The sequence below is a fragment of the Gigantopelta aegis genome, chromosome 2, assembly GCF_016097555.1.
Source record: "Gigantopelta aegis isolate Gae_Host chromosome 2, Gae_host_genome, whole genome shotgun sequence".
In the NCBI taxonomy this organism is placed as follows: domain Eukaryota; kingdom Metazoa; phylum Mollusca; class Gastropoda; order Neomphalida; family Peltospiridae; genus Gigantopelta; species Gigantopelta aegis.
In genome coordinates, this window is record NC_054700.1 from 43,068,688 (window position 1) to 43,094,527 (window position 25,840).

A 25,840-nucleotide genomic window follows, 5' to 3' on the forward strand; every position below is an offset into this window, starting at 1 on the left:
AGTGATCTCTTCAAGTTCTGTTGTGTGTCCAGTAATCTTTCCAGATTATGTTGTGTGTTGGGTGTACTCTCCGGGTTCTGTTGTATATTTGGTGATCTCTCCGGGTTCAGTTATGTGTCCAGTGGTCTCTCCACGTTATATTGTGTGTTCAGTGATCTATCCAGGTACCGTTGTGTGTCAGGTGATCTCTCCAAGTTCTATTGTGTGTTCAGTGATCTCTCCAGGTGCTGTTTTGTGTCCAGTGGTCTTTTCAGGTTCTATCGTGTTCAGTGATCACTTCAGGTTCTACTGTGTTCAGAGATCTCTCCAGGTTATGTATGATGTGTGTTCAGTGATATCTCCAGACTATGTTATGTGCAGTGTTTTATTGAGTGTTATGTGATCAATCCTCCGGTTTCTGTTGCATGTGCTAAATTATTTTCTGGGTCTGTTGCGAGCGGTATGTCATGTTCAAGTTCTCTTGTGAGTGCTACGTCATGATCATGGTATGCTATATGTGTGTTCTGTCATGTTCTTCTTCAGGTGTACTATGCCATGTTCAGGTTCTTTTGTGTGTGCCACGTCATGTTCAGGTTTTCTTGTGAGTGCTAAGTCATGTTCAGGTTCTGTCGCAAGTGACTGGATAAGGGCCGTGCTATGCGCTGTCCTGCCTGTGGGGAAGTGCATATAAAAGATACCATGCTGCATTAGAAAACATTTAGCGAGTTTCCTCTGATGACTACGAGTCATAATTACCAAATGTTTGACATCTAATAGCCGATGATTAATTAATCAATGTGCTCTAGTGGTGTCATTAAACAAAACAAACAAATAAACTGTCGCCAGTGCTATGTCACGTTCATTTTCTATGATGATTATTTTCTCATGTTCAGCTTTTTGCTGTTATGTTCAGGTCTTGTTGTCATTGATGTGCCAAGTTCTGTTGTGTATGCTATATATCATGTTCAGGTCCTGTTATGTGAGTTATGCCATGTTCATGTCCTGTTGTGTGAGCTATGTCATGTTTAGGTTCTGTTGTGTGAGCTATGTCATGTTCATGTCCTGTTGTGTGAGCTATGTCATGTTCAGGTCCTGTTGTATGAGCTATGTCATATTCAGGTCCTGTTGTGTGATATGTCATGTTCATGTTCTGTTGTGCATGCTATGTTGTGCTAATGTTTTGGTGTGTATGTGTGTTGTGTCATGTTCACGTTCAACATTCTGTTCCAAATATTTGTTAACTGTAAAGTTAATCAAAATTCGTAGATCTTGCTGTCGTTTATGTTGAGGCCACATTCACTTTATTCGCCTTTTAACTTTACGTCTGATTACACTGTCTTCTGTTACTGGACTTTGTCCTGGATAACTTACAATTGAGTTTGTATGTGCAATATTGTTAATCCATAATGCCTACATTAGGGCAATCCTATAGATCTTCAAAGGCAGCTGACAGACGGAACTTGATCACCGTAACATACAATTAAATACATCCAAAATCAGTGTAATTATGCTTGCACGTTGATCGTATATGCCACATACAATATTATTACGAATTAAAATTGTTCTACATATACAAACTACATGTTGGAAACTTTGCTTCGATTAAAAAAACTTCAAATAGATATTTGTTTTTCAAGACAATTCACCAAAACATGTTTATTATTATAATTATGGTGCACATAAAATAGCAAACCATACCAACATTAATGTTACTGCAATTCCTATTTATATATACAGACACGATTCTTGTCTGTTGCCAAATGGTTCGTTGCATGCAGTATAATTTTTTTTCCCATATTAGACCGGGCTCTCACAACGACAAAAGTCATATTATTTTTAGGATTCAAGCACATAAAATATTGACATAATGTACGCTCTACTGTACTTTGCAATGAATGCATATGGATCGTATTTGGCACATACGACCTATGTCAGACATAGTTATATAACGAACTGTATTTAAAATGGGTGTATCTACCACATACGACCAGTCGTGTTCACAAAATGGATAGCAAGGAAATCGGAGGAAAGTCGTACGTGTCAGTTACGTCTATTTTCGTGTAAATTGGTATCTGTGATTCACTTGCGACTATTTAAATCCTTCTGTATAAGCGATGCTATTAGGGACACAGCTACGATTTTTTGTGACAATATGTAATCGGGGATGGTGATTCCAAATATGCAAAAAAGACGTTTTAGGTCGTATCTGCCACTTACGACCTTTTAGCTCTCACGCGACGATATAGTTAAGGACCACACAGATATTGAGGGAGGAAACCTGCTGTCGCCACTTCATGGGCTACTCTTTTCGATTTGCAACAAGAGATCTTTTATATGCACCATCCCATAGACAGGATAGCACATACCACGACCTTTGATGTATCAGTTGTGGTGCACTGGCTGGAGCGAGAAATAGCCCAATGGGCCCACCGACGGGGATCGATCCCAAACCGACCGCACATCGAGCGAGCACTTTACCACTGGGCTACTTCCCGCCCCTTGTTGGGAATCGATAAATCGGTTACAGTTGGTTAGCACCAACTGATCATGATTATACAAACCGGCTATAATTATATACACAAAAGAAGGATTTTAATTATAAGGACCATAGCCCATATTTTTGAAGCAATCTTAGTGCAAAAAAATTGTAAAAACACTGTAGGCTATGACGTCACTACAGCATACGCCATAGTGATGACATAGCTTACGATGATTTTACAATTTCGTAGCACCAAGATTGCTTCGAAAATATGGGCACAGCCTAGGTACCTATTATTGGTTTCACTGGGATCTAGAACCTACAAATAGCTAATTTTACCTTTAATACTCATTTACTTTTTTTTTTTTTTTATATACTCATGAAAATAAACACTAAACCCAACATATTTACATCAATTCTAGATCCTACAAGTGGCTATTTTACATTTAAAGGAAACATGTCACGTAAACCATATTTGGCACCAACCATGTACAATTAATTATAAATTGAATCACCTAAAAAAAAAATTTATAACAAATTAATTAATTAAAATATCTCCATAAAAGAACCCCAGATACGAGCTCTTAGCGGAAATTGCCGATCTTTAATGAGCAGGGCAATCACGAGGTCCGTGACGTCAGAGACGCGTCGCTTGATCTGACGCCTTACACTTAAAAGCATTAGTCCGTACCAGGCATAAAGAATCTAAGACTTGCACAGCTTACCAAAACAATGAGTGTTCGTTCGCAAAACGTTTTGCCGTATCAATATGAGCTGTTAGTAAATGAAGAAAGACACACATTTACTTACAACAGTGATACTGAAGAAAAAACGGATAGCGAGTCGGAGGGTGGAGAAACTGATGGTGCCAGACCAGACCGGTCGACCAATTTACAGCCCGGAGCCCGAAAGTAACCCGGAGACAAAACCAAAACTCGGATGCTAATGCCGAGGTGTATACTGTTCATATTTAGCATAAAGATACACCTCGATATGATGTATTTAAATATGTAAAAAAATATAAATGTAGGACAAACATTTTTGGGTGGGTTTTTTCAGAAAATATCGCATTTTTTATGTTCGGGTTGTACGTAATGAAATCTGTATGCACAGTGTAACCAAACGCTCTAATTTACGACAAGGCGCTTCACTTTAATTAACCTGGCTTGTAAAACAACATAAATGACTTGAGAGTATAATCAACTTTTAAACTAAATATATTTCTATTTGCATCAATAGAACGAAATGGGGTTATAGTATTTTTCATTCATAAAAAAAAGTAGCATATTATTAGGCCTATTGGTTGGGTGCGTTAGAGTAAAAACGACCACTCACGATACCCAAGTGATAATTTTCTTTTCTTTGGTACTACGTAATTGGTCAGTTTTGTAATTTTAGATGGGAAAGTCTACTTAATCAAGGGTTTTACAGCATTATTTACAGTAATGAAGCAGGGCGGCTGATAATGTCCATTAACATTGTACTATAGTCGCGACAGGTTACGCCACAATACCCTGTGATCTTAAAAAAACTGGCACGTATTTTGTACGTATGTCTAGACCGTGGTAATCACTTACCTGGTCGATACCCTGCAATATACACCTGCCAATCAGGAATCACATGTGCAGGCCACGGAAAGAAAGGACCAATTAACTAAAACAACACTCCGATTCTCAAGTCAGCCCGTGGATGAAACATAATAGTTATTTCGACACCGACAGTAGTGGTTTATTTTGTATTGAACTTCGTGTTGCTTTGGGGCTTCGGGCGATGAGGAACGTTTTTGTGACGTATTCCGCCCGAAGATTAAAAACATTATTTAAAATTATTATTGTTTTCTACACGTTTTTTAAAAACATATTTAAATACATCGTACTGAGATGTATCCTCATGCCAAATCCCATGTTTGTATATGCCATATTTAATTACTTATTGACGTTTCCTTCTTCGGACGGTGAATACAGATTTTGTTATGTAGGCCTACAGCCCTAACATGAAAAATCTTTTTTTTCCCCAAAAAATAAATAAATAAAAAATTCTACATTTTTGTTTTAACATATATAAATACATCATGCTGAGGTGTATCTTTGTGCCAAATATGTACAATGTACACCTCGGCATTCGCAACCGAGTACTGTATTTGTCTCCGGGTAACGTTCGGGCTCCGGGCTGTAAATAGGCTGACACCAAAGTACTATGCGGTGTTGGTGTCCAATCTTTTCTTTTGCGATAAAATACACGCGTCTTTCTTCGGATACAATTCTTTGGAAAACCATAAAAAGACAATCCCGATCGTTTAAAGTGTTTATTTTTACACCCAAAGGCCGCGCAGTACGGCACTGTTGGACTGAAAAGATCGTAAGCCCCTTACTCCATATATAAACAGTTAACAACAATGGAAGAGTACAGCGGCTCTGACGTCACTTCCCTTTTTTTCCGAACGCTCACGAAGAAATATGCATAAATCGTACTTTGATACTGATTAGCGTAATTTCTTCATTTTAAGTTAACTACACGTATTTTATTGTTATAAAGTTATTTGTATATTATTTTTATATCATTTTTCTTTTAAAATGAGCTATAATATGGTCTCGTGTCATGTTTCCTTTAATAATTATTTTTAAAAAAATTCTTTGGGTACTCATGAAAATAAACACTACATCCAACATATTTACATCAATTCTAGACTCTACAAATGGCTAATTTTGCTTTTAATACCTATTTAAAAAATATATTACTTTATGTACTCATGAAAATAAACACTACACCCAACATATTTACATCAAGTCTAGACTCTACAAATGATTAATTTTACTTTTAATACCTATTTAATATCTTTTTTTCTTTATGCATGTACACAAGAAAGCAAACACTAAACTCAACATATTTACATCAAGTCTATCATCTAAACTGGAGGAACAATAACAGTCAACATTTTCTCACACAATCGATTATAGATTTTTATAATCAATCATCACATCGGTGGAGCCAAACCGATCAATTAATTTTTGATTCTAATGTATCACTGAAATGTTTGCTTCGTTTAACGACACCACTAGAGCACATTGATTTATTAATCATTGGCTATTGGATGTTAAACATTTGCTAATTTTTATATATATATATATATATAGTCTTAGTAGCAAGAGATCTTTTATATGCACCATCCCACAGAAAAGATACCACATACCACGGCCTTTGATATACCAGTCATGGTGCACTAGCTGTAACGAAAATTTAGCCCAATGGGCCCACCGATGGGGATCGAACCCAGACCGACTACACATCAAGCAAACACTTTACCACTGGGCTACATCCTGCCCCCACCCAAGGATGAAAGATTTAAGCAAGAGGATTGTGTATGTAACAAATCTGTGTTAAATCTGACATCACACCAAGAACACACCATTACACACAGGATTGTGTATGTAACAAACATCACATCAAGAACAGATCATTACACACAGGATTGTGTATGTAACAAACCTGTGTTAAATCTGACATCACACCAAGAACACACCATTACACACAGGATTGTGTATGTAACAAACATCACATCAAGAACAGATCATTACACACAGGATTGTGTATGTAACAAACCTGTGTTAAATCTGACATCACACCAAGAACACACCATTACACACAGGATTGTGTATGTAACAAACATCACATCAAGAACAGATCATTACACACAGGATTGTGTATGTAACAAATCTGTGTTAAATCTGACATCACACCAAGAACAGATCATTACACACAGGATTGTGTATGTAACAAATCTGTGTTAAATCTGACATCACACGAAGAACAGACCATTACACACAGGATTGTGTATGTAACAAACCTGTGTTAAATATGACATCACACGAAGAACAGACCATTACACACAGGATTGAGTATGTAACAAACCTGTGTTAAATCTGACATCACACGAAGAACAGACCATTACACACAGGATTGTGTATGTAACAAATCTGTGTTAAATCTGACATCACACGAAGAACAGACCATTACACACAGGATTGTGTATGTAACAAATCTGTGTTAAATCTGACATCACACCAAGAACAGACCATTACACACAGGATTGTGTATGTAACAAATCTGTGTTAAATCTGACATCACATGGATTGTGTATGTAACAAACCTGTGTTAAATCTGACATCTGACACAGGAAATCTGGCAGAATTTTAATATGCATACTGTCTGCGTTGACACAAAACATATAAACATCATGACCATTAGACATTAAAAAACCTAATTATATTCAAACTCATGCAGTGACCACTGAACTCTATTTCAGTAGGTCAATGTCCGGTTATGTCTCAAACTATTAACCCAGTGTTATGTATTTTTTAAAGTCATCATTACACTACTTTTTTCAGTGTATATATGGAAATTTTAATTCATGCCACCATTTAATCCATGTCTCCATATTAAAGGCATACTGTCATGGATTTAAGGACCTTATTTCTCTAAAAATGGATAATAAATTAAAAAATTACATTAATTGTTGGAAACCAAATCTAGTTATCGCATCACCTTAACTGAACTATGATGGAGTGAAATCCATGTCATCCCTCTCGGCAATTTTAGTTTTTGAATTATGGACCATTGCCATAATTCAATTATTTTTACAAAATATCATTAATAAATAAAGTATGGTGGTTATGAAGATGGTTGAATAAAGTACATTTAGGGACAAATCAAATTATTTTTTGTTCAGTTAATACTTTGTTAGACCATTAAATAGGTGAATGGTCTGTGGCAGTATGCCTTTAAAGGGGGCAGGATCTAGCTCAATAAGTAGAGTGCTCGCCTGAGATGCTTTGGTTGTTTAATTTAAAAAATAAAAACCCATCATATATATTGTTTTGACTCGGCCCGATGGAAAAATAACTTGCACCAACTAATTATAATTATAAAGCAATATTCATTGGTTAAATTTTTATATAATGGTGCTATTTATATTTAAATAATTTATAAATCCAGAACCACCCCCCCCCCCCACACCCCCCATTTTGAATTAGAACCATGGTCTTACCAACAAAATTTAGTAATTTCCCATAAACATCAACTGACCCCCCTCCCCTCCCCGGGATTGCTCACTGGCGAAGTCAGAGGCCAAACCCGGGGTGGGTGTGCCTGAACCTCAGTTGGATAGGGGCACGTCAAAAAGTATCCACATCCACATCATAGAATTGAAGCCTATCAGTGGAAAAATCTGATTAGGTTTTTCCCCATTCCAACCAGTGCCCCATAACTGACATATCAAAGGCCATGATATGTGCTGTCTTGTCTAGGTGAAGTGCAAATAAAAAAGCCTTTGTTGCTATTGGTAAAATAAAGCTGGTTCTTCTGAAGACTTTTCCACTATGTGTGTATGTATATATGTATATGTATATATATATATATATATATATATTTTTCCACTATGTGTGTATGTATATATGTATATGTATATATATATATATATATATATATATATATATATATATATATATATATATATATATATATATATTCAACAACGAAAGTTTAGCAAATATCTTTTCTGATGTCTGAATTTGCCATGGTTGAATGAACTTAGAAGAAAACCAGGTCCTCCTGTTGTGTTAAAGCAAAGGTTGTTGCGTTTATGTTGTTTGCAATTAGTAAACATTTCAGATGTGCATACTAATTAATAAAAGTAGGTTAATTTTTTTAATGTTATGCCATTTCTTTTAACATTAGCTAAACTTTCTTTGTTGAGTATATATATATATATACAGTCAAACCCGCTTATTTGCATACCCTCGGTGCTGCTCGATTTTGTGCAATTAACCGGGTTAGTCGATTAACCGATAGAGTACCGACTTTCACTTTGTAACAGCCATCCAACTACAAAGTGGCATGGGAGACAGTCTAGCATAATGCGGTACTTCATACCGGAACTATTACAGTTAACACATGTCACATGCAGTTAGATATATATAAATGTAAAAAAATATATCTATCGATATATATAATTAGCATGGCGTTTTTGTTTTAATCTGCCAGACCAGAAATCATTTTCTAAAAAACCAACAACGTCCGTCACTGGGCGTCGTTTTCTAAAAACACAAACTGGCGTCGTTTTCTAAAAACACAAACTTTGTGCATTAAAAAAAAAACCCACTGACCATCCACTAGTGTAAACAAAGTGTATTAGCCATGTAGTTAATGAGATAAACTTGAAACAACAGAACCATCAAAAAGTTCACGTTTCATCGGTGCACGTGTTTACAAAATGACGTCAGTTTCCGGAATTACCGGGCTGTTGATTGACCGAATAGAATTACGTGAACTTGTATGCATTTGCTGGTATGGTGTTCTTTCCATCCCAAAAGATACGGCAAGCTTTGGTATTATTTGTGATCCCCAAATAATGACTTTGCTATAGTTAAGCAATTAAAGTTAAGCTCGGCTAGTGAGTCGTTATCAGTTCCAGCAGTCTGCATTGCATGCATGACCGGTCTAACACAATTGACTGACCTTCATGGTGAGGTCCGACTGATTGGTGTCTAACAATATAGCAGAAACTTAGGGACGATCCATAAATAACGGTCTTTGTTATGTTTGTTTTTTTGACGACCTCCCCCACCAGTCTTTTTTTTTTCCGCTACATTTTCCGGGAAGCAAGTGATAAATCGTTTTTCTTTTGCGTTTAACAGATATAGCGTACACTGCATCTAATGAATAAGTGAACAACAACCCTTTCTCGGTCACATTTATTAAAAACATAACCGCCTAGGACGATTGATCTGTAATCTTTTAATTATTAACAAGGCTTCTCAACATAACGTAATAATTGATACAGAACAATGATTGCCCTGAACACGTCAATCGAATAGGGCCTCAATAGTTGAGTGCGCATGCGTACAAGCGCACAGGCGGTACTTCTAAAAATAATAGTCGGAGAGTTACTTGTTATTGAGATGGCCTCTGATTAACAGCAATATATTGCAAACAAAACATTAGGTCTTAGGTTTATTCAACTTAATTATGTCATTCTTAAATCTTGTAGTCGGGTATTGTGATTCGCCAGTAGTAACGTGCACACCATCTCATTTGCATGTCACACGTCGACTCTGTAAACAGCGATTACACTTACAGTCGGCTTACCACACAGTGAGCTCAAACAAAACAGATTAATCGGTGATTTATTTGAGTTTTTTTGCCAAAGTTTGATAGACATTCTCAGTCATTTGTGACATTAATTTAGCACCAAAAAACCCAAAAAAATCGTTATTTATATGTGCAAATAACCGATATATAGCCTGTAGTCTGTGCAATTAACCGGATGTTTTGTAGTGTTATAAGGGCAAATGGTTCCGTGTTGGGTGAAAATAGTCGATTAACCGAATTATGCTATAAACCGATGTGCAAATAAGTGGAGTTGACTATATATATATATATATATATAAAAGATCCCTTACTACTAATGGAAAAATGTAGCGAGTTTCATCTTAAAACTGAATCAAAATTACCAAATGTTTGACATCTAATAGCCAATGATTAATAAATCAATGTGCTCTAGTGGTGTCGTTAAACAAAACAAACTTTTTATTCATTCATTTAAGTACAGGGCACAACATTTTATAAGAACCATTGTTCCTGTTTGCGAACTGACAATCTGACAAAACTTCAGAAGACAACTAATTTCAAAGTAATTTTGAGGTAAATTATTAAGTTACACAAATATACTTCACATAACCAACAAATCAGTTACCCAAGTGAAAATCATATGAACTGACTTATGGTTACCTAAAATTTTGAAATACAGTATTGTCCCCTGAAATAATTTAAAACATAACTGCTGAAGTGTCTCCATCATTAAATTCTCGTTTTAGCCAGTGCACCATGACTGGTATATCAAAGGCCATGATATGTACTACCCTGTCTGTGGGATGGTGCATATAAAAGATCCCTTGCTGCTAATCGGAAAAAGCCTATGAAGTGGCGACAGCGGGTTTCCTCTCTCAATATATATGTGGTCCTTAACCATATGTCTGATGCCACATAACCGTAAATAAAATGTGTTGAGTGCGTCATTAAATAAAACATGTGTTTCTTTCTTTCCATCATTAAATTTGTCTTTCCTTTCCTTTCCATTCTAATTTTTAAAAGTGTCAAGCAACCACATATATAATTAAAACAGGTGACTAGTGAATACAGATCAGTCTGCAATATCATTTAACAGATGATTTGGGAAAATATCGATCGCAAACAGGAAAAGAAAAAACTATTTCAATAAATTAAGGCTACCAAAAAATAGTTCATTAGTCAGCGAAGATACAGTTAAAAAAACTACTTTAAGGTTGGCTAAAAATTTGTGTATAATTTTCATTAAAATCATTACAAGACTTTCATCTGATTTGTATGCATCTGTTATTAGCATCGATCAACAATAATTAAGGTACGATCTGAAATCTAGGTAAAGCAGTATTGACTGCTTATATACAAAGTACTTAATTCGTTATTGCATTGGTAAACCATATAGACAATCATTATGGAGACAGCTCTTTATATAGATTGCCGAGGGTAGTCCTCCAGAGATATATTCACACACCAAGATCGTCTCACATATGTAATTATGCTGATAATTAACACACATTGAGCAAACCAGCGCTGACAAGCCGTTAAGAAATTAACCAAGAAATAACTCACCAAGGTGTGCGTGACCTCATTAATTCACCCCAAAACCACACGGAATTATGCCCATGGTGGGAGTAAATCAATAAAACAGTGCCACATGATGGGTCAATGATGAGATAACGAGACAGTGTTGTATGTATTTAAATTCCTCCCACTGTGGAAGTAAAGGTCATTGTTTTATGTGCTGTCTCCAGCATTTAAAAAAAAAAAAATGTTATACTGTACCCATATGCTTAATAAAAATAGATCTTGAATTCTTTATAAAATTAAGGATTGTCTGTTATTTCTTTTACGTTCATCGAGGTATGAAAAAAAAAGTCATCCGCAATCTGTGTGAATCGGTGAAGCCATTCTCAGATAAGTTTGCGGATGATTTTTTTTTTTCATACCCAGATGAAAGTAAAAGAAATGACAGACAATACTTATAATTAAATTTGAATAATACTTGCTAATAATAACACTAAAACTTCATACTTTATTTTGAATTACTTTTGGTCCATAAACAATAATAAGACAACTTGCCCAAATAAAATGACATCATCAGATATGACGTTCCCTGAAGACATAATTTTTACGTTCAACGAGAATTAAACAAACTCCCGTTTCTATGTCTGGACCAATGGGATGACGTTATGTTGTAATGAATGTAACGGAAATTTAATTATAATAAATTGTCTAGAATTTTTCAAAAACAAAGATTGAGAATTCTTCAAAAAAAGATTGAGAAATCTTCAAAAAGATTAATCCAGAATGCTTCGTAAAAATAAACCTAAAACAGCAAAATCCTTCATAAACATGTATGTAGAACTAGAATTCTTCATAAACTCAGATCTATAATGCTTCATAAATACAGACCTAACAAGCTTCATAAACACAGTCTACACAAAATGTTGTGTCAACATGGACCTAAAAAGCATCATAAAAACATGTCTAGAATGCTCCACAAACATTCATCTAGAATGCTATTAAACATTCATCTAGAATGCTCCACAAACATTCATCTAGAATGCTATTAAACATTGATCTAGAATGCTATTAAACATTCATCTAGAATGCTTTATAAAAAAATTAAAGTTTATTTTGTTTAGTAACACTACTAGAGCACATTGATTATTAGTCATCGGCTACTGGGTGTCAAACATTTGATAATTCTGACAGAGTCTTAGAAAGGAAACCCTCTACATTTTTTCCATTAGGTCAGGTGAGGTCAGGTCATAGGTTTTAACGTACACATTTAGAATAAGCTGTTGTATTGCATGCCTGTCATGGGTGCAGGTGTCGGCCTGTGCCGGCTCCTCGGTCCAGGGCAGGAAAATGGTTCGGTTGGGTGGGAGGAAGGGACCACCAGTGCTGACAAGTGCAACAGAGCACCAGCAGCCTGACCGGGGTCGTTAACAGGTGGGGGTATTGTTTGGTGCTATTGAATTTTGAATATCATGTATCCCTTGTTGCTAATGGAAAAATGTAGTGAGTTTCCTCTGATATGTCAGAATTACCAAATGTTTGACAGCCAATAGATGATGATTGATTAATCAATGTGCTCTAGTTGTGCCATTAAACAAAAACTAACTTTAACTAGCAAGAAGATCTGGGCTCATATTTTTGAAGCCATCTTAGTGCTATGAAATTGTAAAACTATTGTAGTGACGTCATAATTTACAATGGTTTTAAGATTTCGTTGGCTAAGATTGCTTTGAAAATATGGGCCCTGAATCTTATGATTCAAAATGATAAACATTCCTTTCCTTTCATCATATATATTAATCAATCAGGGCCAGATGCTATTGAACTCGTAAGCTTCCACTTTCCATAGTTCTACCTTCTGGTTTTCAGTTTCCATTGTTCTACCGTGTGACCGATCGTTTTATGTTCATGCCATGTGCACAAATCACCATCGCACTAATCGGACATGACAAACAAGAAAGTAGATAAATGTTGATTGTTAATCGATACTTAAGTATAGACAGTACAGCCAGATTACTAGTGTGGACTTCCTGCTGGTTCCCGGATTACAGAACACTTCATTCAGACACCGAGTGATACATGATGAGTTTTGAGCATCAGGTTGGACAAGGAAAGGCATAAGCAATCGGACATAAGGCTGGTAGGTACAGGGTTCACAGCCCAGTACCAGCTCCTACCCACTCCTAATGTCTCAATGGGTAGGTATGTAAGGCCACTACTCCCTCTTCTCTCTCACTAACCACTAACAATTAACAACTAACCCCGTCCTGGACAGATGGCCCAGATAGCGGAGGTGTGTGCCCAGGACAGTGTGCTTGAACCTTAATTGGATATGAGTTATGAAAATAAGTTGAAAGTGAAGGAAAGGAATGTTTGTTTAATGACACCCAAGCACATTTAAAGTACATGATTCTCGTGTTTAATATATGACAGTAGTCCAGGCACAAATATATTTTCTGACCTAAATCCAGGTCAAGAAATCAAGAATTTTTCACCTGTGGCAATTTTTAAAATGTTTTTTCATAAGCAAAATGCTAACAGCAATGTTGATACTGCCTATGGCAATTTTAAACCTGTAACCTTTGCAACAAATATAACAGCCAAAAAACAGTCCCTTCAACCGACAGCAATAATTTTTATTATCAGCAAAAAACTGACATAGGTAAAGCCCATGACTGACAGAAATTCATACTGCAACTACGGCAATTGCCATCGGTGCCGTCTTTAAGTTTGAGCCCTGCTGACACACACACACACACACACACCCAAATATCACACATCACAGTCTAGAAGCAGCCCCCTCCTGCACAATTTCCTGGTTGTCATTCTTGGTCATGCAATAGGAGAATTTTAAGCTGCAATATATTTTCAGGGCTTGAAATAGTGGCCTACTAAAAACCACCAAAACATTGCAGGTCATTTTTTTAAAGAAAGTGATGTATGTACAATCATCTCATTTATTATTTAGCTAGTGATTCTGTTAAATTTTAATTCCATAATGCTCTAAAATATATTTTAGAGGTCCTAATGTTTCGCACTCTATCCCAAACCCTCCCCTCATTCCATGCTGTCTTACTTCCAGTAGGACATATTGCGTTCTAAGCAGGACATATTTTACTACCAATTTCGAGCCCTGATTTTACCATTACTTATTCCATACTGGTGACTTCACACTATTGTTCTAAATGAAGGAAGAAGAAGGAAATGTTTTATTTAACGACGCACTCAACACATTTTATTTACTGTTATATGGCGTCAGACATATGGTTAAGGACCACACAGATATTGAGAGAGGAAACCCATTGTCGCCACTTCATGGGCTACTCTTTCCGATTAGCAGCAAGGGATCTTTTATATGCACCATCCCACAAACAGGGTAGTACATACGATGGCCTTTGATATGCCTGTCGTGGTGCACTGGCTGGAACAAGAAATAGCCCAATGGGCCCACCAACAAGGATCGATCCCAGACTGACCGCACATCGAGCTAACGCTTTTCCACTGGGCTATGTCCAGCCTGTTCTAAATGAAGAGCGTACCGCTATAAACAAATAATAATAAAGTTTGTTTTGTTTAACAACACCACTAGAGCACATTTATTAATTATTCATCGGCTATTGGATGTCAAACATTTGGTAATTATGACACTTAGTCATCAGAGGAAACCCACTACATTTTTCCTAATGCAGCAAGGGATCTTTTATATGCACTTTCTCACAGACAGGAAAGCACATACCACAGCCTTTGATATACCAGTTGTGGTGCACTGGCTGGAACGAACACTGCTATACACCATGTAATTTGAACTTTTTGTGCATTCAGGTTAGGAATTCGAACCCTCAGTTGAATGAACTTATACATCATAAACAGACAGAGCATCTTAGCCCAAGATGCGACACATTTGCATTTTCATGAGTAAGTAATTTAAACCTCATAAACCTGATACTAATGATAGTAATGTATTTAGTCTGAATATAACGAAGATTGTCAAATTAAATAGGAAATTGGAAATCATAGATTAAACGTTTAATGTGTATTTGATGCACTATTTAGAAATTAATGTTCAAATCGTTCAGACGAGACGCGGAAAAAACTTGTTATTTTGGTTATTAGTTTTGTAAATATGCCATTAAAAATACATCTAATCATAGTAGTTAATTTAGGAGTTCCATTTAAACATTTAATGAACAATGGACTAAGTTGGAGAATTGCACTTGAAGCTATGAGTTCATGAAAAATAATGAATCCACACTTTCTCGTACATTCTCCCCTACATCCCAGGATCTTTTAAACCATTAATGAAACAAAAGAACTTTAATATTGCACAACTGCTTAATACAGGTCAACTTGTACTAGTTACAAGTATATATTCAATGATATAAAGTTTGTTTTGTTAACGACATTACTTGAGCACATTAATCATCAGCTATTGTGAAACATTTGTTAATTCTGATGTACAATCATAGAGAGAAAACCCACTACATTTTTCCATTAGTACCAAAGGATCTTTTAATTACTTTCTCGCTCAGGCCAGTGCATCATGACTGGTATATCAAAGACTATGGTGTGTGCTATCCTGTCTGTGGGATGGTGAATGTAAAAGATCCATTGCTAGTAAAAAAAAAATGCAGTGGCTTTCCTCTCTAAGACTATAATAGCCGATCTAATTAATAAACTAATGTTCTCTAGTGGCGTCATTAAACAAAACAAACTTTTAACTTTTACTTACACCATCTCACAGACATAATAGCACATACCACAGCCTTTGATATATCAGCTGTACTGGCTGGAACGAGAAATAGCCCAATGGGCCCACTGACGGGACTGATCCCAAACCGACCGCACATGAAGCCAACGCTTTTGCCACTGGGCTACATTCCGCCCCTCTGATGGAAAAAATAAAGTTCTTGTAGTTTCTGAGAAAAAGAAAAAACCCCAACAAATCCTAGATCAAACACACATCAAGCAAGCACTATACTATTGGGGCTACATCCTGCCCCTAGATCAAATAATAAAAAATCTGTTATAACTTCACCTTGACCGTAACTGAACAAAAAGGAATATGGAAACCAGAGATACTTACTTTCCAAGTTCTAAAGCTGTCAGTTCGATTTCGGCAGATCCCATAGGGTCATCATACATGCCTCTATCATAATCGTAGACTTTGATCTGAACAGGTTTGTATATATCCTCGATAGGCACCGTAAACGCCTCGTCCCACTTTGGGTTCAAGTTTTTATACACAGTCCGACTTCGATACACTTGTTTTCCACCTATTTTGAATTTCACATACGGATCACTGGTTCCTGAAAAACACAAAATTGTTAAATACACCCAGGAATTCTGGATAATGTATGACGATGTAATGGTGACAAATGTAACCTGATATAAAACTGTTTTCTGTGAAGGGGTGGGACACAGCTCAGTGGTAAAGCGCTCACCTGATGTGTTGTTGGTCTAGGATCAATCCCCATTGGCGCACCCAATGGGATATTTCGCGTTCCAGCCACTGCACCATGACTGGTATATCAAAGGCTGTGGTATGCACCATCCTAATAATGGGATGTTGCATATATATATATAAAAGATCCCTGAGCTTGCTATTAATGGAAAAATGTAGCAGGTTTTCTCTCTAAGACTAAGTCAAAATTACCAAATGTTTGACATCCAATAGCTGATCATTAATAAATCAATGTACTCTAGTGGTGTTGTTAAACAAAATAAACTACTTAGAATTCTTTATTTTTGTGTTCTTACATTTTCATAGTTTTTGCTAAATCACACATTTTGTTGGGTACTTAAATTCGTGGATCAAAAATGTACACGTGTAGTAGATGTATCATAAATTTGTATTACATTTTTGTTGTGTTCTTAAATTCAGTGGCTGCACTATTTCATGAATTACATAAAAATTAATCTGCATTTCTATCAAAGAATAACATTAAGTTTTTTACTGATACAAGTCTTATTAGAATTTCATAAATTATATAACTGCAAAAAGTTGCTAATACAAGTTTGTTGACAAAGAGTATAATATTAAACTTAGCTTTGTTTAATGACACCACTATAAAGTTAAACACTTGCTTATTCTGACAGTCTTCTGAGAAAAATCATAACCAGTACATTTTTCTATTAGCAATAAGGAATTTTTTTAATGCACTTTGTTATAGACAGAATAGCACATACCACGGTCTTTGATATACACTGTTTGGGATGGAAAAAACACCTATGTCAAAGGCACCTCAGGTGAGCACTCTACTGACTGCTAAATCCATGCAAAGACGTTTATATACATGAGTGTGATATTTTGTTTGTTAACAATTGGACAATTGGAGATAGCTTAGGACAACTATTCCTCCTCCTACCCCCCCCCCCCCCCAACCCCCAGCCACATTCTTAGTAAATTTAAATATTCCAGAATTCAATAACATATAATAACATCTACCGGTACAACTCAATTGGACTTGGGGGTATCTTGGGACAACTATACCTCCTCCTAATTCCCCCCACCCACATCCTTAATCATTCCAGAATGCTCTTACATGTAAGAGCATCATCTACCAATACCATTCGTAATTACAGATTGAGCAGCATGCCAATAGCCCCATAAGAAACCGGTTACCTTTTTCGTTTAGTTTTAATAATTAATTACAGTAAAGGCCACCTCAAGAACCAAGATTCTCTCCAATGGACCTGATATGCATGTAAAATCATTAAAAAAAATATAGTTGTTCAATAATGTCAGCTACAGCCTTCTGAAACGTGGTATCTCGAGGTTGTTGATGTATTACCAAGCCGTGAGAGATTACAAAAGACATTTATTGTGAAAACTTCAGGGCTTCTAGATCATGGGGGAGCGGGACGTAGCCCAGTAGTAAAGCGCTCGCTCGATGCCCGTCAGTGGGCCCACTGGGCTATTTCTCGTTCAATCCAGTGCACCACGACTGGCATATCAAAGGCCGTGGTATGTACTACTCTGTCTGTGGGATGGTGCATGTAAAAGATCCCTTGCTGCTAATCGAACAGAGTAGCCCATGGAGTGGTGACAGCGGGTTTCCTCTCTCAATATCTGTCTGGTCCTTAACCATATGTCTGATGGTATGTAACTGTAAATAAAATGTGTTGAGTGTGTCGTTAAATAAAACATTTCCTTCTTCTTCCTTCTAAATTATGGTAGCCCCACTCCCATGGCTAGTGATATTCAATATTGGGCAAGTGAAAAAAACTACTAAGGCCATGTCAGATGCCTAGTGAATTATGTTTTTCAAATGTTGCAGTTATGTCTATTTGTAAATATGAATAGTCTACCCCATCCCCACACCCCAAAGTTAGTGTTTTTAAGCTCTCTCTCCCTCTAGGTGAAATTACTACCAATTATTACTATTATTTAGTAAAATTGTATTAACTTAAAAGTAAAGTTGGGTCTAGAAGCCTTGCAACAGTACATGAAGTCATTACACAATTTGAGACTATATAACAATAACCATTTACTCTGAACTTCTGATAAACCTGCTCAAAACGTTGATGTCTTACCAAGCCTTGAGAGATTCCAAAAGATATTTACTGTGTCAATTTACTGTACATGATGCCATTATTACAAGATGTGAGATTATGAGATACTGACAATGTTCAACCATTTAATGAGAAATTTGAAAAGACATTTATCGTGAAAATGTACATGAAGGCATTACACGATGTGAGCTTACAAGATACTGACAACAACCATAAACCTGCTCAAAATGCTGATATCTTACCAATTCCAAAGGACATTTAGAATGACAACTGTACATGAAGCGATTACAAATCTCTGTCAGATTATGAGACACTGACAACAACAATTTACTTTGAATTTCAGCTGAATCTGCTCAAAGAACTGTTAGCAGCTAACTATGTAATAAGATCGCCATATTATTTTCACAAATTATCTAATGTATTACAAACTGACATGTTTCTTTTCTTTTCTTTTCTTTTTTTGTATTTTTATTTTCAGTTTAGATTATTTTGAATTTAGATTCATGACACTTTGTTTATCTGTGACAGGATGTAGCCCAGTGGTAAAGCTCTCACCTGATGCGAGGTCAGTCTGGAATCGATCCCCATCGGTGGGCTCATTGGGCTATTTTTCATTCCAGCCAATGCACCACGACTGATAAATCTATCCTGGCTGTGGAATGGACAATGTAAAAGATCCCTGGCTACTAATGAAAAAATGAAGCGGGTTTTCTCTCTAAGACTTTGTGTCAAAATTACCAAATGTTTGACATCCAACAGCTGATGATTAATAAATCAAATCTAGATGTTCTCAGAAATACCAGCTCATAGCAAACATGGAAGACTCAATGCATGGTCGGAACAGGAAAACCCCAGTGGATTTACCACTGAGCTATATCCCTTCTGAATATATATGGCTGTAAACAAGTTAAAGTTTGTTTTGTTTAATGACACCCCTAGATTACATTGATTTATTAATCAATTTCTTGCTCTAGCCAGACTGGTGTATCAAAGGCCGTGATATGTACTATCCCATCTGTGGGAAGGTGCATATAAAAGATCCCTTGCTGCTAATCAAAAAGAGTAGCCCTGAAGTGGCGACAGCGGGTTTCCTCTCAAAATCTGTGTGGTCCATAACCATATGTCTGACGCCATATAACCGAAAATAAAATGTGTTGAGTGCGTCGTTAAATAAAACATTTCTTTCTTTCTTTATTAATCATCGGCTATTGAATGTTAAACATTTAGTAATTTTGATATATAGTCTTAGAGAGGAAACTCGCTATATTTTTCCATTAGCAGCACAGCATCTTTTATATACCTACCACAGCTTTTAACCAGTTGTGGTGCACTGGTTGGAATGAGAGAAAAAAACAATCAGTTGAATGGATCCACCAAGGTGGTTTGATCCTGCGATGCAAGCACCTCAGGTGAACACTCAACAAACTGAACTAAATTCCACTCCAGGCTGTAAACAATGAATATACCAGCAGGGTTGCACAAAAATGCCAATATCATAAGTGTCACATCAATTACTCTTACTCTGGTCAATAAATACACACAAAAGGTCACCAGTCTATACTAAAGTACATTAGTGCTCATATAATTTACTGGGGTATGTACGTCTATTCCATCATGGGAAGTTATCACGAATGGATGCCTTCGATTGGTCAAACCTTCATCACCACAGAGACGCAGCATTACTGTACCACAGGGAATTGATATTTGCCTATACCCGTAGACTGACATTTTTTTTAAAATTAATTGCAACTTGCTGTCGAGTAAATGGACCATGAAATCAGAGAGCTGTATACCGACTGAGAATAAAGTTATTACCACAATGCACTGGGTACTCTGAGATTTGAAACAGTTATGGGTTATGCAAAAACAAATTCACTTAACCCATTTTATTTTTGCCTAACCTGTTACGATCATGTTCTTAATTTAATGGGCAAACGAAAAATAGCTTATACAAGATTTGCAAATGAAAATATTCTGGGAGTTTTCAGTTTTCAAAAAAAAATGGCTTTGTTTGATGACACCACTAGAGTACATTGATGTTTTAATCATCGGCTATTGGTTGTCAAACTTTTGGTCATTCTGACATAGTCTTAGGGAGAAAACCCACATTTTTTCATTACTAGCAATGGATCTTTTAAATCCACCCTCCCTCAGACAGGACAGCACCTACCACAGCCTTTGATATACCAGTTGTGGTGTATTGGCTGGAACGGAAATATCAAGTGCTTTACCACTGGACTACATCATGCCTCCTGTAATTTTCAGTTCTGATGCAGTATCACTACATGTGACAGCCCAGATAGCTGAGGTGTGTGCCCAGGACAGCGTGCTTGAACCTTAATTGCATATAAGCATGAAAATAAGTTGAAATGAAATGAAATGACAGCTATCATGTAACTAGTAAACAAAGATCACATGTTCTAGTGGTATCATGAAACAAAACAAACTTTTTTACCAGGCCTTCTCCTCAAATTGTATTTCTGCACAAGATAGAAATCAAAAGGACAATTGCACGCATCCATGCACTCATGAATTGTTCTCAAAACACAGATGGAGATGGGTGTTTCTGAATGCCGCCACAGATGAGATGATTTCGACCATTAATGTCTGCGTGATTAGCCAGCCCATTGCTCCACAGACAAATGAATCGGCTTCGTCACTGAAGCAAGCTTTGTTATCTCTTGTTGATGAGGTAAGCTGCAGTGTGGGGCCTAATCTCTAAAAGTGTGATGGCTCAACAGCACTGTCCTGCCAATGAACCTCAGTTTAGTGATTATAGTGGACAGTTCAGCCAGTGTTAAAGCTGAGCAAACAGGCATGGCAAGCAGAGAAAAGAATTATAGTATTCAGCATCAGGATTGGCAAACCAGAACATCATGGTTTTGAAATGAACAGTCAAATATATAATAGTCCTCAGGATTGGGAAACCAAAACACCATGGTTTTGAAATGAATAATTGAAGATATAGTCATCATGATTAGCAAACCAAAACATAATGGTTTTGAAATGAATAATATTTGTTTAAAAAGAATAATCTAAGATATCAAAGTCATCAGGATTAGCAAACCAAAACACCATGGTTTTGAACTGTTCAAACAATAATGTTTTAAACAGAATAGTAGAAGATGTAATAGTCATCAGGATTAGCATTGAAAAAAACATTGGTTTCGAAACATTGATTTTTAAAAATAATAGTCGAAGATATGATAGTCATCAGGATTAGCAAACCAGAACAGCACAGTTTTGAAATGAATAATAAAAGTAAGAAATAAATGTTTTATTTAATGACACACTCAACACATTTTATTTATGGTTATATGGCATCAGACATATGGTTAAGGACCACATAGATATTGAGAGAGGAAACCCGCTGTCGCCACTTCATGGGCTACTCTTTCCGATTAGCAGCAAGGGATCTTTTACATGTACCATCCCACAGACAGGGTAGTACATACCACAGCTTTTGATATACCAGTCGTGGTGCACTGGCTGGAACGAGAAATAGCCCAATGGTCCCACCGACGGGGATTGATCCCACACTGACTGCGCATCGAGTGAACGCTGTACCACTGGGCTACATCCCGCCCCTTGAAATGAATAATGATGTTTTAAAAATAATAGTCGAAGATATAATATAGTCATCAGGATTAGCAAAGCAAAACACCCTAGTTTTGAACTGAACCATAATTTAAGGAAACTGAAGATAAACCAGTGGATAGTTAGATAAACCAGTGGACAGGCCTTAGTTTTTAAACACTACTTAAGACATATTTTTCACTATTAGCGCCCTTTATGATTACTGAAATCAAACATTACCTATATTTTATTTTTTAGATTATCCATTTCCGTACAACTGAAGTGTTTCTGGTCATCCTGGTGTTTCTAATACAATGTACCATAAAATGCATTTTACATATGTTTAAAAACGTTTGTGCGTCTGAGAAGTAACTGAGAAGTAACTGTTATGGAGTAGAGTTCTAGTCTATTATTAAGGATATTTCGCTGCTTCAAGAAAGAAAAAAAGAAAGAAATGTTTTATTTAACGATGCACTCAACACATTTTAGTTACGGTTATATGGCGTCAGACATATGGTTAAGGACCACACAGATTTTTGAGAGGAAACCCGCTGTCGCCACTTCATGTACTACTCTTTCTGATTAGCAGCAAGGGATCTTTTATTTGCGCTTCCCACAGGCAGGATAGCACAAACCATGGCCTTTGTTGAACCAGTCATGGATCACTGGTCGGTGCAAGTGGTTTACACCTACCCATTGAGCCTTGCGGAGCACTCACTCAGGGTTTGGAGTTGGTATCTGGATTAAAAATCCCATGCCTCAACTGGGATCCGAGAGTAATATAAGGAAGACCGATACTGACTGCCCTGTGAGATGTAATATAACCTAAAACTGACTGCCCCATGACATATAAGTTAATTGTTGCACAAGTGCCACAAATAGTTATAGTTAAAAAAGATGTTTAAATTGATTTTAGACCTGCTTTTGAGAATATGTAAGAAATAGAATACTACATTCGTGTCTGTTAGACACCATGTACCTTAGAATTTGTTGCTTAAAAATGTATCCAATTAGCTTTCGCTCCCTAGATACGTTTTAAAAACAACTTGTAAGATAAATCTAATGGCCTCTCATGTTGTATTCTCTATGCCTGTATCTTATTCTTATGTACCATCTACAAGTAATATGTCAAACATTTCAAACTGTTAGGGATAAACTTATGAACCCAGTTTCTCTTAAATGCAGGTGTTTAAGCATTGTAAATGTATGTAGTTGCAAAAGAAAAATGGATCTTTTTTCAAATCTTATTCAATTCTTAGTTTTATACATATAGATGTACATGTATGTGCATCTTCAGAGGGCTCTTCCTGGTTTTTATCTTGAGCTTCTGGTCTTGTTGACCACCTGCCCCGTTTTCACCCTGGACAGGGGGTAGGCCTTTGTAACAGGGAATGGTGAATAATAAAAAAGAAAAAAAGAAGAAAAATGGCTTGTAAAATCAGCCCTTACTGTTCAATATGGCTACTTACCACAGCTGTCTCTGATGACAAGGTCACAACCTTCATGCAGATGAACATCCAACATGAAGAAAGGATGCTGCATGTACGCACAAAGACGTTGCTGGGCTGCAGGCTCCTGCAACGACAGAATGAATAAATGAATGAATGAATGAATGAATGAACGAAAGAACGAACGAACAAAGGAACAAACGAATAAATGTTTAACAACACCCCAGCACGAAAAATACATCGGCTACTGGGTGTCAAACTAAGATAAATGCTAGTGATGTTCCAAAAATCGATTATAATCAAAAATTGATCGGTTTGGCTCTACCGATTTGATGATCGATTATAAAAATCCATAATCGATTGTGTGGGAAAATGTTAACTATAATTGTATCCCCAAATTAGATGCTATAATAAGATTTAAATATGTTGGGGTTAATGTTTATTTTCATGTCTACATAATAAAAAGATATATCAAATAGTTATTAAAGGTAAAATGTACCATTTGTAGGGTCCAGATCCCGGTAAACATGGCCCTTATTATTCAAATCCTTCTTATGTTCATATAATTCTAACCGATTGTGTATTCAAAAGTTGATCGGTTGGTGCCAACTTATTATAACAAATGATGGAATTCTAATTGATTCCCAACACTAGTAAATGCATAAATGAAATAAAGGATATTTCATGTTTTTTGTCAAATATGATTTACATCTCATCGAGTGAAGTATGCAATCATATCTCATGAGTCGCACTTGCGCAAAGAGTGTAATATGATTGCAAACTTTACGAGATGAGATATAAATCATATTTGACAAAAAACATGAAATGTTCTATTTATTATATAACTTTTGGCAATTTACCTTTATTTTTAAAATGCCAGTAGCAAAATAGTTCCAGCTTTCTTACAGTGAAGATAACACTTTCTACAGTGACGATAACACATTTTATAGTGAAATAGTGAAATTTTAACTGTAAAATGTGTTATCGTCACTGTGTAACTAATAACACTTTTCTTTGACTGATATTTTAAGGTATTTCACTAAATGTTATTATATGATACCTGAAACGACAGATTCAGAAATGTGATACACACATTAAGAAATAAAACATGAAATGGTCTTTAAAAACCTAAAATCTCCGTAGTCATTTTTCAGCATTTCAGATCAAATTCAGTGTACTTTGTGAAAATCAGTTTACACAAAAAAAAGAGCTGAAATCAGATTAAAAAAAAAAAAAATTCACATTACTGCAGATTAAAAGTAGAAAGAAAAAAGGAAAGGAATATCTGTTTAGCAAACCATGTTTTAAACTACAGCCATTTTGTGTTTATTTTAACACTTTGTTGAAAAAGTAAAACCCACTGTCGCCACATTGATGACCCTTACCGGAAAACAGCAAGGGATCCTTAATGTGCACATACCAATTGAAATGACTATACCTATCATAGCTTTTGGTATATCAACAGTGGGCACTGATTGAGATAAAAAATATATATACATACATCACTGTTTGAGATGAGATTCCACTGACCTTATAAATGTCTGCTGGTGACATAATTAACAGTTGGGGGCACACACACTTATATTTACACACTTTTACACTATTATAAAGCAAAATATCTGAAAGGCCCCCCCCCCCCCCCCCCCCCCCCCCCCCCCATTTCCTATAGTTTTGTTTAGTCTGACATCAAAATTCAGCAGGCTCTGTGGTTTCATTAAGTAAGATTAAGTGAGCAGTACTTATGTGTGATGGATCAATACACACGGAATCTCTATCTTGTTTGTAATTAAGTAAAAAAATAAACTCACGCTGTCCTCAGGGTCAAATTCAATGTTTTCGACATCCAAGGCCATGGAATTATAAAAGTGATAAATGAACAAGGCAGAAACTAGTGGGGCAATCTGTGATCTGAGCTGTCAGTTGATCATGTTTAGCATTCTCAGTGTGCTCCCAGAAGCATTCTGTACTGCTCGCTGTCTCAAGCGACATTCCTGTACAGGTTGTGGTCCAAGAATGGAATAACAATGATATAACACAGTGTGATTCTGTGTTTGTATGTCACAACAGAATTTGTACAATAGGTATATACTATAATAAATTGAACCAATGCTGTATGATTAATATATACATGTATATCAAATGATATGGTATGTCCTGTCCTGTATGCATGGGGAATGGTTATACAAGGTCCAATGTGCTTCTGTAG

General features: G+C 36.3%; 1 protein-coding gene across 4 annotated transcripts in view; it reads right to left on the minus strand.

Moving 5' to 3' along the window:
* The window catches only part of LOC121385914 (multiple C2 and transmembrane domain-containing protein 1-like), a 158,142-nt gene that overhangs the window by 59,882 nt on the left and 72,420 nt on the right, over window positions 1–25,840 (minus strand). For all 4 annotated transcript variants that reach the window (XM_041516728.1, XM_041516712.1, XM_041516708.1 and 1 more), the window contains 2 exons: window positions 23,656–23,761; window positions 16,182–16,404 (listed from right to left, as the gene is read on the minus strand). In XM_041516728.1, the coding sequence (XP_041372662.1) occupies window positions 16,182–16,404; window positions 23,656–23,761 (329 nt within the window). The remainder of the gene's footprint in view (window positions 1–16,181; window positions 16,405–23,655; window positions 23,762–25,840) is intronic.